General features: G+C 41.2%; 1 protein-coding gene across 1 annotated transcript; it reads right to left on the minus strand.

Moving 5' to 3' along the window:
* Positions 1-2147: 2147 nt before the first annotated feature.
* On the minus strand, positions 2148-10825 carry fam199x (family with sequence similarity 199, X-linked). The gene is made up of 7 exons (XM_058798873.1): positions 10708-10825; positions 9006-9179; positions 8073-8292; positions 7055-7207; positions 6751-6912; positions 5765-5971; positions 2148-4176 (listed from the first exon to the last, which is right to left on the minus strand). The coding sequence occupies exons 2-7, from the start codon at positions 9170-9172 to the stop codon at positions 4003-4005; spliced, it is 1083 nt and encodes a 360-aa protein (XP_058654856.1). The 5' UTR covers positions 9173-9179; positions 10708-10825; the 3' UTR covers positions 2148-4002.
* Between the last annotated feature and the right edge of the window lie 9439 nt (positions 10826-20264).

Here is a 20264-nt window from a genome sequence, read left to right on the forward strand (position 1 = left end):
CGGACACAGCTAGGGTATCTCAAAGCCCAATGCACACCGTTTCCAGGAAACATGTCCTTCAACCCGGAAACAGTAGCGGTCTGAGCTTGAACGTGCCCCTGATCTCTTACTGTTTTTTTGTTTTTTTTCTAAATAATAAAATGCTGTACTTTATTATTATTACAGACAAAGAAAAAGTTTTAAAATAACGTTATTAACCGGTATTTTTTCTAGCCAAACCAGTTGCGGAACGGTAATAATACAGAGGAACGCAGGGACAGAAACGTTAAAATACCTGCTCTGGAGTGAACCAACTGAATTTTTTCAAGCCCTGCTACTTCATCTGTCTCTGATTTCAAATGAGAAGAAATCTGTAAGAAATGCAGTGATCCGTAGGTAAAATAACTGACAAAAACATTTTAACACTAAATTTGCAATGCAGAAAGCTGACTTGCGCTTGGTAAGCCCTTCTAGATAAATTGTCCTTCTGTGATAAATTGGGCTGATCTACTTTGCCAGGAGCTTCCTGAACCTCAGCTTCTGCTGGATGGGGATAGAGATGCCGAAGCAGTCCTGGATCTGGGCATGAAGGAAACCCTGGAGCATTTCTTGGCTAGCCTCATCCATTTCCAGACTTCTGACTGGATCATGATGTCCATTCTTCCCAGAGTGCTCCGATGTGGGTTAGCTTGGGGACTAGAAAGGTCTTAATCTCAAGTATTTGTTAGTTCTGTCAACATCTTATCTAGTTTCCCTGTGCCTCACTGTTGTTTTCCCCTTCCATGTGAAACCACCAATTTCTCCACATTCAGAGACATGCTCCTAATAGCTCAAGGGTTTATATTCATGTTTGGTATGAATGAGTGTGAAAATTCTAGCTTGAAACGTTTCTTCCAATCAATACTTTGTCAAATGTATCATATTCTGGTTACATAAATCATGTCCAAAATTATACTCTGCAAGAGCGAGAAAGTTCGGACCATGTGACTGACGAGATAACATGTTGATTTATGGATTGGGAGGAGAAACAGAGCAACACCCCGAGCTAATAGTGTCTAATTGGTCAAGACACCAGTTGGGATGTGTCCAAAAGCCCAGTTTAAAAACTCAGGACACCATTAAACCATAATTTTTGTCATCACTTTTTGCATTCTTCGAGCGCCGTTCCAGCGTGCTTCGGCCTGCACGCCAGCTGCTACCTAACCACGGTGAGAAGAAAACCACCTAGTCTCGTTACATCCTTTTATTCTTTTACTTTAGTTTATTTTCTCTCCATTGAGAGTTTCATGTTCTAAGTTAAGTTTGCCCCAAAGTCCAGCTCCAACTGCACCCGCTTCGAACTTCAACCAGCAACTGACTCCGAAACCATTCGTCAGCCAACGACCAAGACTTCACTACGAACGACCCCTGAACTTTCAGCCAATCAGCAACCTCGGGAAACCCCTTTCTACAAAGACCAGGACAAAAGGGAATCCTTTAACACAGAGGCAACGCAAGCAAGTGACCTCCAGATTCTAGCTGAGCTGGTGCATTTAATATAAACGTTAGCCTCATTGAGAAACCCGATGCGAGGGTTAGTTAAGTGATTGATGGTTGTTCAGGTCTATAGCACATATTGCTATAAGCTTAGGATTTCACATTTTCATTCTCTAAACTCATCCTTTCCTCACTTTCTCTCTTCCTTCAACGTGAATGTGTTAGATTAGTTTACATGTCTTAGATTTATCCAATAAAGTCTTATTTATATTGAAAAGAGAAGTATCTTGTGTTTTGTGTTTCACGTTAATGTCTTAAACTGCCGATCTTGTTACTGTGCTATTTAATAGTGTCTTCACTATATTTTGGATTTTAATATCCAGTGTGGAGTTGATGTTATATGTTGTGTGTTATATATGTGAATCGCTGGCCGACTCAGTGATCCTACTCAAATTCCCTGTAAAATCATAAATGATTCCCTTTGAGCTAAATTGACCTGTTTCCCTTACAATATAAATGCTTGATTTCATGTTGACTTTAAAAAACAACAACAACCTTATTGAATACTATTCTAAATAAATGTTCAGAAACATTAAAAATGCACAATTACTCACGTGAATGTGTCAAGACTACACTTACTGTAGCTATCAAACAGCATTAGCTTTACAAAAACTACCAAAAGAAATCATGAATTTAAATGCTTAAAAATATTTAATGTCAAGACAGTACAGAATTAATTGACACAAAAGCAGTTTGATGTTCAATATGTCACATCTCATCCACGTCATACTTTTGATTTTATTCTGTTAAAATTAAGAATATTCAGACATTTCAGCAAAGCAGTTAAGTCATACTAACTTCACCGTATACATGTACGTCTGACTCATCTATGTAGTTGTCTTATAAATGGTGTAACCAATAAAAATGTTATTTAGACATTTTGCAACTAAACATGTTTTTGGAAAATCATTGTTCGAATTGTACATTTGCAGTAAAACAAAGCTTACATTTATAAAGAAAGCTTAAATAACACGTACGCAAGGTTAACAAAAAAATAAGTTTCGTAAGCAAACAAATTCTGACCTAAACAAAACACGTAAGACAATGATTGCGTGTAGTTTTTACACTAAAACATATTCCCCTCACTTCCACTCTAAAACACAGATATAAATATGATCACAATAAAAATGCTGAAATATTACTTTCTCTGATTGCCTAGGAGAGCACAAGTGATATTTTCTGTAATATTAGGTCAATGAACATGTTTAAAGGTATTGTGTACTACTAGATTTTCATGTGAAATTTTAATGTCAAAAAGTTCCAAAACATAATTTGATGACATTTCAAATCAAAGTAGAGACACAACGGAGGCGACGACTTCAGCGGTCAGTGTTCCCTCTATGCCTGAGTTCAACATGGACTTCGACAAACAATGATTACACAATTTATGCACATATTATGAACAAATGGTCAGTGTATACCATGATGAAATACAAACCTTTCAAAGCTACTGAAGAACGTGTCAGAGCTTGTGTTGTTTGAGAAGTTATGCTTTAATGCAGACGTCCAGCACACATTTAACTGCGCTGTTATAGAAAGGCGTCTTTTTTACGTATTTTTGTCTTTCTACAGAATCATTAGTACCAAGAATGTTTTAAACTTGGTATCACATACAAATAGGGTTATGCACTAAATCATTTATTGTTTTCTAGTGAAGAGTGTTTAATAACACATACAGTCAAACCAAAAATTAATCAGACAGCAGATATAATTTGAGATATATTTTTTACTAGCGGGTGCAGGACACTATAGTTCATTTATGTAAGTGAGGATAGCAAAATAAAGCAAATTGTGACACATTATACCCAAACATTCTTCATACAGTGGACTACCTGTAAAATCTGGGATTAAAAAATGATTCCGACACTTTGATCTGAGCATGTTTTGAAGTGTTTTTCTTTAATTGCTAATGTGATCTTTTTACACACAGACTGAACAAAATGAAGCATTGCTTGGTAATTAGTTGAGCTAAATTGGTTTTATCTAATTGTGTTCTTAAATTTAACAGCTGACAGCTATTCAACCGAATCCATTACATACCTTTCTATCAGAGTTATCTGACATTATCACGATGAATTTGTTCTGATAGTTTAACTCTGAGTTCTTCTCATATTTTATTACCATTTTCTAAACTATAGCGAATAAACTGATAATGTGAGAAATGTTGAAGGTGTCTGAATAATTTCTGGTTTGACTGTGTTTCTTGCGGTTGTGAAACGTCGCTGGCATGTTGTTCCCCGTGTGTGTGATGTCCAAACACCTCGAGGAGGCAGCGGTCGCCCGCTTCACGTGCAGCAGACATCGATTAGTGTTTTTGCTGTACATCAGTCTACATGTATTTGAATGCTTGGTTCATGGGATCAGTGTAACGTGCTAGAGGTCACCGGTCACTATCAGTGCTCCGAGACTCCACAGGCCACCTGCTGTGTGTGTGATGCTGAGGGGGACTGGTCCGGCGTAGAAGGAACACTGAAGGGTTCACTCGGGTCACATCAGCACGTCGAGGTCGTCGCAGTGGTCCTCCTCCTCCGTGACTCTGAGAGACAGCACCTCCTCGTTCAGGAACAGGCCGCTGAGTCTCTCCTTGCGAGCCTGTCTCTGCTCCTTCAGCTGTCGCTTGCGCAAGGCCTTCTGCTGCAGCTTCCTCTGCTTGGAGCGTTTCTGGAAAACACCGATCAGTCCATCTTAAACTGGTTTTCTCAAAAGCCTTCTCTCAACTTTCTCAAGCTGCCGCGGCCCATTCACTTGCATTAGACTGAAGTAACAGACTCGAGCCACTCCAGCATGAGTGTTAGATTCGCCGTGAGACCCCTTCAATAATGCATCATCGATATTTTTGAAAAAGAATCATCTAAAAGGAATATGATTGCTTTAAATACACTCAGTCGATGCACAGGTGAGCTTGAGGGTGCTAGTCAGTCCTCCCTCATCGCGGTCACCTCTGGTTCCTCAAGCTCTCATCTCAGGAGGTTTCTTCTGAACGCGTTTCATAATCTTAGTGATGACTTCTTGTCATTGTGGTGGGAATGAAATCTTTAGAAGAGTAGTGAAGTGACAGAAGGTCATACTGTTCTAACAGAGTTTTAATGAAGTGTTATCTCTATATTGTATTTATTTTGTGTGGTAAAAATAGTCTCATTCACATGTAATTCAAATCGTGATGAAACCGAAGTAGCATCTGTTATTTTCACCAGAAGATCAAGTTATGGCATTTTGATTTAAACGTAACAAGGTTTGTTTTTTTTTTACAAAAAAAGAAAAGAAAAAAACATAACATAACCCGAACTAAATTAAACACATTGATGAGGCATTTACAATTATATCATGAATTTAAAAAAAAGGTGTGAATTTTCTTTAACGAGAGTAAGCAGTTATTAAGAATTCTCAAAGAAAGTGAGTATAACTGCTTGTTTGTTGTTAATCAGCGGTCACTGAAGCCACAATCTTGAGGAACCGAGTATGGTCTTAATTTGAATCAGTAATGCAGTCCCATGAGAAGGACTCGGTTACGGTCAGGAAGATACTCACCAGGATGCAAACATTCAAACAGGAGCGCTGGTGTAAATTCAGGTCTTGTTTTCTCTTGTGGATTATAAGCAAATATCTAAATTAGGGGATGCACCAAAATTACAATTCTTGGCTGAAGCCAAACAAAATGAAACACTGTTTTTTTGCGAAGATGTTTGTCGCACGTATCACATTGTCACATGCCTTTAAAAAACTATTAAAAAAATGTTACTGAGCAAATGGAGTAAGTGTTTCAGCGCAGATGTTCCTCACGCTGGCTAACGAGCTCGTGCAGCGCTGTTTGAACACATGCAATCCGTGCGTATATTTAAAAACATAACATTCTGCAGTTTATTTACTAATCGTTTGTGATTTCAGTCTTCATACAGTAACCAGCATCAACCACCTCTTCCTCTTCTCACCGGAGACATGAGATGCAGCGCTAAGCAGTCTCTCGCTGTCTGCGTTTCGTGCTTATAATGATTTTTGTGTCTTTCTCGGACAGTTTTAAATGCTTCCTCACTGCCGTCATGTTTGCTGCATTAGTGCACGCCTCTATTTGATCGTGTCACATCATTGTTCGGTACATATTATTTGGTCTTTTTTTTGCCATTTTCGGCCGAACAATTTCGGTTCCTGAATATTCGGTGCATCCCTAATCTAAATATCTGAACACAAATAAAAGCAAACTTCGCTGAAGGTTAGTGTTGTGCTGGCTGCGCTGTGTGTTTCGGAGGAGCACCTTGGAGTCTCGTATCCTCTCTGCGGCGGAGGCCAGGTTCCCGTCGCTGTGAGCGCGGCTGATGCTGGATGCGGTGGAGGCGCTGCTGCTGCTGACGCTGCTGACCATGCTGGCGTCACTGCTGCTGTGAGCGCTCACGCTGCTCGTCATGCTCCTCTTCACGCTGCGCTGCTGCCGCGGGCCGTGCTCACGGATGTAGCTCCGCACCTGCAGCACCCAGAGACACGTCAATCTCATCACTGGAAAACAACACCGCTTCCGCACTGATTTACAGTCCGGACGAGTCGGCACTAGCTGCCAAAGCTCACCCATTTCACAGAAAAAAAAATAAAATAAAAAATTCACACAATGTCCACAGATTCCACGTTTGACATTTCATGTTTCTTTGTGAGTTGTTTTGTGTTCAGAGCGATCTGAGAGACTAGTGTGAACCCAGTTCTTCTCCGTTAACCAGTCTGTAATGCCTTGTGGTTTAAAGGGGTCATCAGATGCCTGTGTTCCACACGTTGATATGATTCTTTAGGGTCTTAATGAAAAGTCTATAACATACTTTGGGTAAAATTTCTCAATGGTAGTGTAAAACAACACCCTTTTTACCCTGTCAAAAACAGCTCTGCACACAGCGACCCGTTTCGGTGCATGGCCCTTTAAATGCTAATGAGCTCTGCTGACCCCGCCCCTCTCTTCTGTGGGACGAGGCCGTTCTCATGAGACGGTTTACTTTAGCTGCATTCGTTGTAACATCACACACCCCAGAAGCTAAAAACAGCTTGATTTGAGAAAGGGGTTATTGGACTTTTATCATTATGGGATGGATGTGTTCACACACTGCCAACACACATTTATGTTCAAACTATATGTAAAAGTGTATTTTGCACCCGATGACCCCTTTAGAATATGTTTCTATTTTAAACAGATTGCTAATAAGCAGTGCGGTGGATGGATGAGTGCAGCAGGTGTTGAGAGACTTGAGTGTAATTCCTCACCTGCTTGAGCTTCTCATCGGTGAGGCAGTTCAGCTCGATGATGAACTCGCTGTCCGTCGGCAGAATCTGTGCGCTCGGGTCGATTATTTTTATGATGTCAAGCTGCTCCCGAAGTCCCATCTCTGTGCTCACTTTTCGACTCAAATATTCAATATATTCCACCTGAAAAACGAAAATCATCAAAGTGAGCTCACACAGACATTAAAAGACTCTTCACTGCAAAGAACCAAAATAACACAAGCAACCGCTTCCTTTCTCTCTCATCGTCAAGCTGTGACAGGGTCACGGAGTGAACGGTTCAGACCTGTTCGTCGTTGGTCATGGCGCTCCAGGGCAGCTCGTCCAGGTTCCGGTGCGGTTTGTTTTTTCTCTTGGAGGCGAGGCAGGGTGAGCTGGGCACGCTGGGAATGATGTCTGACAGCACATCGCTGCCGCTGGCTATATCACTGCCGGGTAACTGCAATACAGATTAACCCCATTCAAACGACTCATCACGATTATAGTGACCAAAATCATTATCAGTATTAGCACAGTACTGTTCAAATGTGCTGGAAATGTTCAAAAAGTACTGACACATAAATTGTTTCACCAGGTTTTAAATTTAAAATCAACAAACAAGTAAAATGACTTTCTGTTTGCATAAACACACTAAAACAATAACATTACCAATGATGTCCGGATTTTAAATGACAACGTGACTGACAACAGTTTATTTAATAACGTATGAAATGCTCAAATAAAAGCCTTTAAAGCTGCAGTGCGTAACTTCTGGCGCTCTAGCGGTTAATAAACAGAACCGCGTGCGTCTCGCGGAGGAACACTGAAGCCGCAGCTACTTCTCTCGGTTCAGCTTATCTGATCTTATTTTTTAAAAGTGTAGAATCCACATAAGCTTGTTTTTCATCATCCGGTCCGTGTTTGTCCGGACAGACACTGCACACAGACGGAGAACACAGCGGTTCCTCGTAAAGAACACTACTTTATCAGGTATTACATGGAGCGAAGATGAAAATGCCATCAAATCTTTTCTGAAGACAGACAGAATCTTCAGAGGTACGTTCATGTAATTAATTCATTCATGTATTATTTTGTATAATTCCCTCAGCTTTTCCGCCGTGTTTTCACTCAAAACTAAACCGCTCTGCTGTCACTGAAGACTCTGCTTTATGCTGGACGGGATTTATTTATCCTCAGTTATTTGAATACGGTTTTAATGATAATTAGAATATGACACGGTAATACTAACCGTGGGGAATTTTATCATGATTTACCGTCCCTAATCTACAGTCCATCACACAGCTTTAGCTCAGCGAGCCGCTCACCTGCCACTCGAACTCGCTGTCGGACCAGTCCCAGTACGTGCTGATGGAGGAGGACACGTCGCTGCACACGCTGCCCTCGGGGAACAGGTCGAAGGAGGCCAGCTCCTGCTCGTCCAGCAGCGAGTAGCAGTCGTCCTGATCGCACACAGACACGGAGGAGAAGAGCTCCTCGCTGCACTCCGAGCTGGCCACGCTGGTGCCACACGAGGTCAGGTTCCACCTGTGAACACACACAGATCACTGTCCAGCAGCCCAGCAAACCCTCGGCAAGAGCTGCGCTGGCCCCAGCTCCACACGTGACCCGTGCTGGCAGAACGAGCAACGGGACAAAAACTAAGAAATGTCGAATTTGAGATATTCAAAAAAACTGAGTTCATTAAGCCCTCGTCTAGCGATTCCAAACAGTAATTAAACATCAAAAAGTATCATTTGTGCACTTTTCTTGGGAGGAGCAGCTTTTCTCCACTTGCTTCTCATCCGAAGCGCTCTACACACACAGATTTACAGCAGGCTAAATATATTTAAGTATTCACGCAAACATAATCCGTTATATATTAAGTGAACATTTGGGGAAACATTGGATGTGTAACACATTAGATCTGTGCATTACACCATCTCTTAATATACAGGCTTATACTTGTAAAAGAAAAGAGGGAATCACTCGCTGCTTGACTGAACTACTTTTGTAGTTTTAATAATCTATTTATTTTTAATGAACACACTTAAGTGGTTTTCACTATTTGCTTTTCTTACTTGAGTGCTTATGATTAGAGGTCAAATGAAGAAAAGTAGGCAGTGCTTATTTCTCTCTTATATTTGTTTGCATCGGTGATTTTGCTTCGGAACCTTCAGAAAACTTTCAATCGGTTTTTCTCTAAATTGAGAAAACTTCACACAGGTGTAGCTCAGACATGCTTGGTCCGGGTCACTGACCTGCTGCTGTGGAAGCGGTGAAGCGGGTCGGTCCGGTGACACGAGGACAGCTGACAGCCGAAGTCACTGACGTCCAGCGTGGCATCTTCACTGAAGTTCCCTCTCTGAGACAGCAGCGGAAACGGCTCTTCTGGAGCCAGGAACTTCTCATAGACGTCCTCAGACATCTGCAAGCTGCATCACAACAGACCGCGCATCAGAATGACCGCCGCAGGACACAGAGGTCCGAACGCTCCAGTGCACGCAAACCTCTCTCTCTCCGTTTGCTTTTTTAAACGGTGGCAAAAAGGTGTTGTTATGGTGTCTAACGTGTCTAAATAGAGTTTCATTCTCTCCAATCCTGAAATTGGCCTGCAATCTTAATAAAATGATCATTAGATCAGACTTGTTCTTTATGACACTGACTTTTGTTAATTTTAAACTTCTATGGTTTCTGTCATTAAACAAAAAGACTATTAAATAACAGCAAACGTTATGTAACCCTGCTTGCATCTGGGACGTATCCATCACACGTTGTTAAAGATAGTAAATGTACTTGCAACAACTGGAAAACTAATACGCTGCTAATTAATACATTTAAATGGTGCGATATTTGATGTGGATGTTGTATACAGGACAAAATGATTAACAACACAGCCAAAGATGACAAGCCACTGAGCTGAAGTTATACTATAATGTATTAAACAGCAGCAGCACAGCTATACCTGCAGCAATAGCCAACAATACATTATATGGGTTAAAATTATACATTTTTCTTTTATGCCAAAAATCATCAAGTAAAGGTCATGTTCCATGAAGATATTTTGTAAATGTCCTACCGTAAATATATCAAAACATCATTTTTGATTAGTAATATTGCTAAGAACTTCATTTGAACAACTTTAAAGGCGATTTTCTCAATATTTAGTTTTTTTTTTTTTTTGCACCCTCAGATTCCAGATTTTCAAATAGTTGTATCTCAGACAAATATTGTATCTTAAACCATACATCAATGGAAAGCTGATTTATTTAGCATGTATAATCTCACAGACACAGACAGACAGACACACACACGCACAGACACACACACACACACACACACACACACGCACACACACACACAGACAGACGCACACACACACACAGACAGACACAGACACACACACACACACACACACACACACACACACACACACGCACAGACAGACACAGACACACACACACACACACACACACACACACACACACACACACGCACAGACACACACACACACACACACACACACACACACACACACACACACACACACACACAGACACACACACACAGACACACACACACACACACACACACACACAGACAGACACACACACACACTACGCTCGCGCGGATAAGGAGGGCTCGTGTGGTGATGCAGTCATCGGGCCGCATGTAAACACACTCCAGCAGGCCTAGCTCTCATTCACACAGCTGTTAGGCCTAAAGATCATCACTACATTCCCTGTTGAAGAATCAATAACGTGTGTCGTTCGTTTAGTCGGACTATAATGAGTAACGTTACACATACTTCTTTTGTTTATTCATTATTTTAGCAGCTCGGATCTAATGATAGCAGCGATTAGCCTCCTCCGTGAAATCACAGTCTAGCCCGCCTGCTAACGGCTCTCTGAGCGCGATAAACACCGATGAAGGATCATATTAGCGTCTATATTTCACACATACCTGTCGTCTGATCTGTTTTAGGGGTTTATTATGAGCAGCGCAAACATCGGCTCTCTCTCAATCCTCTTCCGCTGCTGACGTCACGGCCCCCAGCTGCTCTTCTTCTTCTTCTTCTTTGGTGTTTAATGGCGGTTGGCAAACCAGCTTAAGGTGCATTTCCGCCACCTACTGGGATGGAGTGTGAACGAAAATATTATATACTATTTAAAAATATAAATAAATAAATTCTTCTAATCAAATCAGTATCTCTTAAAGAAGAAAATCATAAACCTTTAACTGTTTCTGTGCATTCTGAAATATATTCTTAACTGAAATGTCACTGATTTCCATATCTCTTAGTTTCTCGACAAACTGCTTTCTTTGACTGTTATATGCCTCACAATGAAAGACACATGTTCAACTGTTTCTGTTATTCCACAGTAATTACAGCAATCTGACTCACTTTTTCCTATTATATGCAATGAAGAGTGTCTATATACGGATCCTGGTTATAACAGTATCTTCTCTTCGGTTTCCATATACCTTTCTTTCCATCTCTACTTTATGTTGAATGCTAAATAGGTGTCTCCCTTTTGACTCTTTATTCCATACATTTTGCCACATACTTCCAGCTGCTGTTTTAATCATACCTTTTACTTCTGTTTTACTTAAAGACATGTCTATCTCTTGTATTCTCAATGCTGAGTTATCCAGCTCATACCTCCTCGTTCCCTCATGGGCAGGTATCCACAGACACTCTACTCTTAACCTGTTTGATTTACTCTATATACATTATGTAAAATTTCATAGAGTATATCCTAGCTGCTGTTTTCCCACTGTTTAAACTGTTTAATACGGAGTACGAATGGTGGTCACACCAGATACTGACTGGTTTTCGGACCCCCCCGGACCCCCCAATACAGTAAAACTGCACATTTTAGAGTGGCCTTTTATTGTGGCCAGCCTAAGGCACACCTGTGCAATAATCATGCTGTCTAATCAGCATCTTGATATGCCACACCTGTGAGGTGGATGGAGTATCTCGGCAAAGAGAAGTGCTCACTAACACAGATTTAGACAGATTTGTGAACACTATTTGAGAGAAATAGGCCTTTTGTGTACATAGAAAAAGTCTTAGATCTTAGTTCAGCTCATGAAAAATAGGGGCAAAAACAAAAGTGTTGCGTTTATAATTTTGTTCAGTGTATTTAACTGAATGTGCCATATTTAATTATACAGTACTGTATTTAATGATGGATGATTGATGTAACTGAACTAAGAATAGTTATTATTATTTCTGTAGAACCACATCGCTATCCACCTGTTGCGTGTGGAATAAAGAAACTGTTGATGAAACCAAGCCTCATGCATTCTAACCGATGCACAACAGTAATCACCACTTAAACTGGCAACAGATTGAATCCTTCAATACAAATATACTACAATATACTATAATTTACTACAGTTTACTATAGTATTTTTTCACGTGGGCTGTAAAGACATTTTGTATCAGCAGCAACATAAATATGTTCTTGAGCAGTTTCTAAAGTAGCTCCTTCATCTCAGGCTAATAATGAATTTATCACATAACTTATTTCTCATGAGCAGAAGTGAATCTGTACCAGTGCAGAGCGCTGAACCAATCAAACGCTGAAACTGAGTTTGAGGTGAAAATCATATTTGCATTGGCAGCTTTAGTGATTCTGATGGTCTCAGAATAGATCAGCTGGGTCTCCAGAGACCATATTCAAACCCCAAGAGCTTCGGTTCACATTTACTGCTAAACGCAGCTGATCTCAACTATTACAATCCATCAACAGCAGCTGAAACTTGACTGAAGGAAGGACACACTGATCAATGATGCAGTCGAACACAAATGTACGGCGTTCAGAAGCTTTACCCTAGTGAAAAAATAGTATAACTAAATATATTTGTGGCACACTATAAATTGGTATACTTAAAGTCTGCTAAACTGGAACAACTAATTTGGTACTAAATGTATTTTAGTTGTGCAAAAACAGTGCTGAAGTTCAACTGAAGTTGTATTAAATATACTTGATTGTGCTAAAGTGGAACTATTCCAAATATACTTAAGTACACTTTAAATATCCACTCTTTTATTTAATTTTTGAAATGCAGAATTCATTCGGCATAAACTTCAAATGTATTTTGGTGACATTACAATTGCAATTCAATTACACTGTAAGAGTGATGAACATACATTAATATTATTATTTGTCTTACAAAATTGAATTGTTTGGAAGCTACTCTTTAATCTCACAATTCTGCCTTTTTTCCCCTCTGAGTTTTATAAGAAAGTTTATATCTCGCATTTCTGTGGGAGAAAAGTCCGAACTGTGAGATAAAATGTCGCAATTAGGCTTGTTTTATTTTTAATTCAGTGGCAGAAAATAAACAGAATTGGGAGATGTAAAGTCATTAAGAAATGTTAACACGCAATTACGAGTTTATAACTTGAAATTGCAAGATATAAACTCACAATTATGAGATAAAAGTCGCGCAATGGCAAGAAAAAAGTCTGAATCGTAAGATAAAATGACGCAGTTAGCTTTTTTTCATTCACCGGAGAGCGTCCGTATGCGTGTCCTCAGTGTGAAAGAGCTTCCCGAGCGCATACGTCCTCAAAAGCCATCAGCTCCACTCTGGAGAGAGATCTTTTAGCTGTGATCAGTGTGAGAAAGCATTCATCCTGGCCACGCACCTACACAGACACTCAGACATTCATGAAGATAGGAAGCCTTGCTTGTGTTCGCTCTGCGGAGAGAGCTTTTTTCATTTGAAGGAGCACCAGAAGATGCACGCCGCTGTGAGAGATCATCTGTGCTTTGAGTGACAAGAGCTTTAGCTCATCCAAATCACTCAAACAGCATCCAATGATTCACACCGGAGAGAAACCTCATGCGTGCACACGATTCACTCAGTCAGGGACCCTGAAAGATCACGAGACCAGTGCTCTTCATGCGGGAACAGCTTTGCTCACTACCCAAATCTGCATGTTCATATTAAAATAAGTGTTGCCCAAAGTTGCCCAAGTGAGAACTGTTTCACATTTCAGATTCATCACATCACTTCTGGTGAAAGATTTTGAATCAGTCAAGTCTGGCTATGGGGTTGGATGGGGTTTATTAATGATTTCATTTATTGTGTATGTATATGCCCTCTTAAATGTATTCTGACTGCATGTTTTGAAACAATGAGAAATAAAAAGGAACAAAAATATATGAGTCGTTTAATGACATAAAGCGTTTTAACAACGCATTTATTGTATTTTATGTTTAAACATAATGAAAGAACATGAAATTGGTTATAAAGCCTGAAAGTGTTATTCAGCAGTAAAATACTAATCTATCTAGTATTAAAAATATTAAATAAAATTTAAGGTCATCTGTGCTTTTATCTTATACCTTTATAATTATCTTGAAAAAAAATGTCTCCATCCTCAGAACAATTACATGAGTTTCTCTATGAAGTTATGACAATAATTTGGCAGTGCCACACATTTGACTCTAGATGGCGCAATATGCTTTCATTTCAACAATGCGATGTTGTTTTGCATTTGAGGTTCATGAAAGGAGTCTGTTTCTCAGACGGGGGACAATCGTTTTGTTTTTATTGGGAGAAACCTAAATCTGACAGAGACATGCAACAGCTGAAGGACTCCAGAAGGTAAATACAACTGCATGCTCCTTAACAGATATTTGAAGCTTAATTTATCCAAAATGATCTTTTAATGGCGAAACAATACTGTCAACAATAAGAAAATCTTATTTTTAAATCAATACTTACATTTACTTCAGTTCTGTTTTTCACCAAACACTATCAAATACCCCCAGAAAAATAGGAATAGTCTATACGGCACGTTGCTTGTTTTTTAAAAGCTTGATTACAGCACTGGAGAAAAACTCTGGATTCCAACACAAACAGGTTGGTGTTTCCTTCATTCTCTTTAATGACTGCTGCATGAGGAACATTAAGATAAAATCTGACTAGATACTAGTGGACTCAACAGTAAACCAAATTTGTGCTAAATTTAGGCTCTATTATGTTTCATTTTGTTATTTCAATGAATATTTTTCATTTAATATGTTGACTTTAGACTCAGTGGAAGTGAATGAAGACAAGCAGCATCAGTTTAAAAACCTCATGATTTCACCAGTCATTTCACAGACTGAACAGGATTTCACACAGAAACAAGCTGGAAAAACTGAGTCAAACGATATTTCACATGCACTCAGTGTGGACAGAGTTTCAAGTGCTAAAGATCATCAGCTCTTTCACACTGGAGTGAGATCATTCAGCTGTGGTCAGTGTGATAAAACATATATGTTGTGGCATCAAACTTAAGAAGACATATTAAAGTTCATGCTTTCCTCTTTTTGTGGAAAGAGTTTTACACATCTGCAAACTTTACAAGTTCACCAGCGTATTCATACTGGAGTGAGACCTCATATGTGCTTTGACTTTGGAAAGACCTTCATCACATCTGGCAACTTAATAAAACACGGCAGGATTCACACTGGAGAGAAACCGTACGAGTGCTCATACTGTGGGAAGAGTTTCACTGATTCATCAGCCTTGAAAACACATGAGAGAGTTCATACTGGAGACAAGTGTGGTCTGTCCTCACATGAAGTTATGATTATAGTTTGTCAGTGCCACAGATGCTCCTCTAGATGTTGCCATTTGTTTTCATTTCAAGCACTCGAGTGGGATGTATGGAAGAATATTCAGGACTATTTTCAAAAGATTTAAGTTGAACTGTTCCCCTTCTGTCGTTCACTTCGACGTTGTGTCGAGTGTACGACACTAGGGGTCGCTCTTGGGAGCCCAAACACCTCTGACATCTTTGAGAAAAGGCCAATGAAATTGGGTGTGCAGAATTTGCATAGCTGGCCACACCCGGATATCCGGGTATAAATAGGCTAGCGTAGCATCCGCTCACTCGTTCTGTTTTTCCGAGCCGATGCAGTGTCTCTTCGTGAGAAGCAGCACTCATTCACCTCTTGATGTCCTCGTCGTTGGATCTACAGCACTGGCAGCGGTCTCTCCCTTTCATACACAGATAAGTGTCGTGAGAGTACCCCTGGGTGCTTCAGCGGCGATCTTTAAGAGCAAATTTCTCTAAAAGAGCTTCACGGGCGGAATTATGTGTGTCGACAAACATACCCTTCCATCCGTGTTCTTCTGGTGCGGGTTCACATCTCTCCTAAACGACCGGCGACGTCTACATTTGTGGTCCAGAAGCACCACCTGTGGCTCAACCTGGCTGGGATGCGGGATGCCGAGAAAGTTCGCTTTCTTGATTCACCCATTTCACAGGTTGGTCTCTTGGCGACATCATGGAAGAATTCACTCAGCTGTTCTCCACGATTAAGAAGCAGACGGCACCTGCTCATCGCCAGGGACAGCCTCTTGCGAGGACTGCCGAGGCCCCACTATAGCCTGGGCCTGCAGTCAAGACCAGTTAATGGTCTAATTCTCACAGGAAGGTGGCACCACCAGCTCGGTAGCGGGACACCAAGTACCCTTGTAAGGCTACAAGGCGCTCCTGAGACGGGCAGCCCGGGAAGGAGGGATTATCTGACCAGCTCGGGTCCACATCCGTTGGGGGGACGTGAGGTGGATCCGGCTTTACACCGGCCATCTGCCAGTCGATTCCTTCTTCTCTGGGTCACACACACAGTGTTATTGGCCCTCCCATGTGCGAGGGCCTAACGCTGACACCATGCATCAGAACCTACTTGGACACAGACACTCTGTCTCCTCACGTTCAGATGCAGGGAATCTGTCACCTAGCCCACTTGACGCACGCTGGTGAGCTCATGTTCCCTCATCCGTCGGTGGCACATGGGGCAGATACCATGGTCAAGGCACGGTGTGTGTTACAGGACGTTTCACCTCCTACCACTGTGCCTTCCACTCCGATCAGCCACAGCAACCCTGCCCGAGGTACGTCGAAACTGGTTCCCCTGAGTCCATTGGCAGGGTATCTGGATGCTTGGCTAAGCCTCTCCAATCCCTCGCGATGGCTTCTCAAAACCATTCGACTCGGCTATGCGATTCAGTTCGCCAGGCGCCCGCCCAAGTACAGAGGTATTCTGTTCACCTCGGTTCGAGGCGAGAATGCTTCTCTCCTTCGGGCGGAGGTTGCAACCCTTCTCCAGAAAGCCTTGTCCCCAAGAAAGGCGGAGGGCTCAGACCGGTCCCGGATTTGAGGGTTCTGATTCGGCCCTTCACAAGAATGTTAATCCTCAAACACATATCAACATGTGAACATCACACCGTCGTGTCGCCGTGCATTCAGCCCTTGGGAGGACATTTATTTTCTACAGGCAGGAGTGCCCTTACAGCAAGTGTGCAGATGCGTTGTTGTTACAACAGATGCTTCTAAGACAGGCTGGGGCGCCGTGTGCAACGGGCATGCAGCTTCAGGGGTTTGGACAGGACCTCGGCTGCATTGGCATATCAATTGCCTCGAGTTGTTGGCGGTGCTTTTAGCCCTGAGGAGATTTCGACCCTTGATCCAGGCCAAGCACGTGTTGGTCCGGACGGACAACACAGCGACAGTTGCGTACATCAACCACCAGGGTGGTGTTCGCTCCTGTCGCATGTCACAACTCGCCCGCCATCTCTTACTTTGGAGCCAGCACAGACTCAAGTCTCTGCATGCCACTCACATCCCAGGCAACCTCAATCAGGGAGCGGATCTCCTGTCACGACAGGTCTCGCTCAGGGGCGAGTGGAGGCATCACCCCCAGCCGTTTCAGCTGATTTGGAGTCAGTCTGGCCAGGCACAGGTGGACCTGTCTGCCTCGTCGGAATCGACCCATTGCCAGTTGTGGTACTCCCTGTCCGAGGCTCCACTCGGCACAGACACACTGGCACACAGATGGCTCAGGGGTTTACTCAAGTACTTGTTTCCCCCAGTGAGCTTCATTGCACAAACACTGTGCAAAGTCAGGGAGGATGGAGAGCAGCTCCTGTTTGTGGCCCCTCATTGGCCCAACCGGACCTGGTTCTCGGAACTCGTGCTCATGGCATTAGCTCCAAAGTTGTTTATGGCTCAATTTTTATATCCACGACCCCCAGCTCTTCCTGGAGCGTGCTTCAGGTGTTCCCCCATTGCTGCATCAATGTCTGAGTCTGTAGTATTGGGGCTCCACCTCTTCAAAGCATCTGAGGGAAGAGAATATGAATATTAAATAAAAAAAATTTAAAAAAAATCAAAGGCAAGGTTTGAGGTAAATGACACACTTACTAATTTTGCAAATGTTTTTATGGTCCTACAACCAAATTTAAAATCCAATTGAACAACCATTTTACGAACGAATCATTAGAAAAAAGTAATCAACATGTATTATATGATATTTTACTCTACAATAATCTTATGTCAGTAAAAGTTTTTCTGCATTAAAATGCGTGTTAGATTTTAGCTGTGAAAAAACAGCATTTCTCCGCTCCGTCTTCAGTCCCTCTGTGGTGTCCTGGAGAAAGACCCTTAACCAGGTGTGTACCTGTGTGAAAGCAAACAGGACATTTCTGATGAAGACAGGCAGTCTTTTAGAGAATGTCCCCTGAATAGTTAAAGGGTACCAATAAAAATTACATAAGACGAGGAACAAGAGATTTTTTAAATGGTACAAGGCCAAAATCACCTTGAATTACAGAGTATAAAGCTGTAGCTTCGAATGGCTTGTTTTCAAGTCTGGCTGACTGTCCGAGTTACTACAGACATCTTAAAACTCCTGAGCAAGAAAACAGGCAGGTAAAGGAGATATAACGGTGTGTGACAGGTTACATCCTGAATTCAACTAATATCAAAGGCTGGGTTTATTATTGTGGCAATCATATATATAATTTACTGAAATATTATGCAGCAATACACACAAACAATGCAAGATAAATACAAACCTGTGCATGACTTTGTTCACAGTCTCTGAGAGAAGATCCACCGACTCTAGACAGATCAATCACAGCACCTCGATACCGACCGATGTTCACTCATGAAGCCTGTCATCACCTGTAGAAACAATTCAACAAAACTATTTATATTCATATCTCAAAATATATAAATGGCTTTAATATTGTTGCTACACTTGCACTGTCCAACCCTGCAACAATCAGACCTCATCCAGAAGATAGAGATTACTTTCATTACACTCTAGAGATGGATTTCAACTTTGAAAGTAAATGTTAACATTTGTGTTTATTGTATTTGTGGAGGAAAACTGGAAAACTACATTAAATTCTGAATTACGCCGTCGTGTGTGCCCCTGTTGTTTGTACAATGACAAGAGTAATGATCATCTGAAAGCTTACGTTCTGATGCATTAGTTAGAATAACAACGGTGTCGTGACCTGAACTGCACCCTCGGGGTATCAATACAGTGTCATTAAGCACTTAACCTATTGATGACTACTACGACATTTTAAAAGTGTCACTTGGACATTCAACATCAGAACAAATTCTTCACATATTTCCAGATGCTGGAGCTGGTATTTCAGGGCAACATATAGTTCTTCTAAAAGATTTTCTGTAATTGACAGGACTGTGTTTGTCTTGCTTTGTAACAGAGAAAAAAATCAACTTAGTTGAACACATTCAGATATAAAGCTTTCAAAACATTAGCACCTACGCCTCCACATGCGTCCACAGGTCTGTGGAGATTCATGGCTTCTGTGTTGATGTTGAAGAGAGTAAAACAAATAATGGAAATAAAGAACCATTTTATCAATGGAATTTTGAAGATGTTTATAAAGAATTTTGCAACCACTTCTGTTAAATTTTATACATTAGGACATTGTGAAAATTAAAAAAAAACACAGGGACATACTTCTGTAGCCGTCATTGCTTCATGAGATGTGGGCTTTGCCTCCGTCTTACCTGGAGATCCAGCAGGCTCGGAGTAAAGTGTCCTTCTGGGAAATATTACATAGGATGTGTTAGTTTTGAGCATTTCACTGTCCAATTTTACCATTAAATGCTATAACAATAACATGTATTTGTCCTATGCATCTACATAATGGAGGAAGGACCCTATTATCTGAAATCAAAGCTAACAAACACTATCTTGCATCCAGAGCTTGCATGTCGGCTGAATGAAGTGTTTAAAGTACTCAGATTTCCATGGAAGGTGACATTACTTCCATAACCCATTAATGATCATATAAAAGTCAAATGAGAATTGTACTACAGTCACAGTAATTTTTGGTGGCATAGCTGTTCTTTCCTCCTGTAAGTGTGACCGCCCAGCGGTTTATTAAAGCACTCAAGAAGAGATGCTGTTCCACTGTTGTAGTACGGGATGTAATTCGTACTACAACCCTAACCCTAACCCTAACCCTAACCCTTCCACTAAAGCAGCAACCCTTGCCCATCATCCGCTCCACTTCCTTTGGTACTCAAATCTAAAATTACTAAATATTTTTAAAGCAGTTACTGAAAACATCCATGTTCAAACTCATTTACAGACTCCAGCACGTTATTATTGAGCTCTTCCTACATTTACTTAACATTTCAGTCTCTTTCAGGTCATTTACTTTACAGTAATAACTTT

Source organism: Onychostoma macrolepis, chromosome 14, assembly GCF_012432095.1.
Source record: "Onychostoma macrolepis isolate SWU-2019 chromosome 14, ASM1243209v1, whole genome shotgun sequence".
In the NCBI taxonomy this organism is placed as follows: domain Eukaryota; kingdom Metazoa; phylum Chordata; class Actinopteri; order Cypriniformes; family Cyprinidae; genus Onychostoma; species Onychostoma macrolepis.

Coding starts and splice junctions, on each gene's coding strand:
- fam199x (XM_058798873.1), bottom strand. CDS start 9,172: ATGTCTGAGGACGTCTATGAGAAGTTCCTGGCTCCAGAAGAGCCGTTT. Junction 8,293..9,005: donor CACCGCTTCCACAGCAGCAG/GTCAGTGACCCG, acceptor GTGTGTTCACAG/GTGGAACCTGACCTCGTGTG. Junction 4,177..5,764: donor AGAGGATACGAGACTCCAAG/GTGCTCCTCCGA, acceptor GGTGTTTTCCAG/AAACGCTCCAAGCAGAGGAA.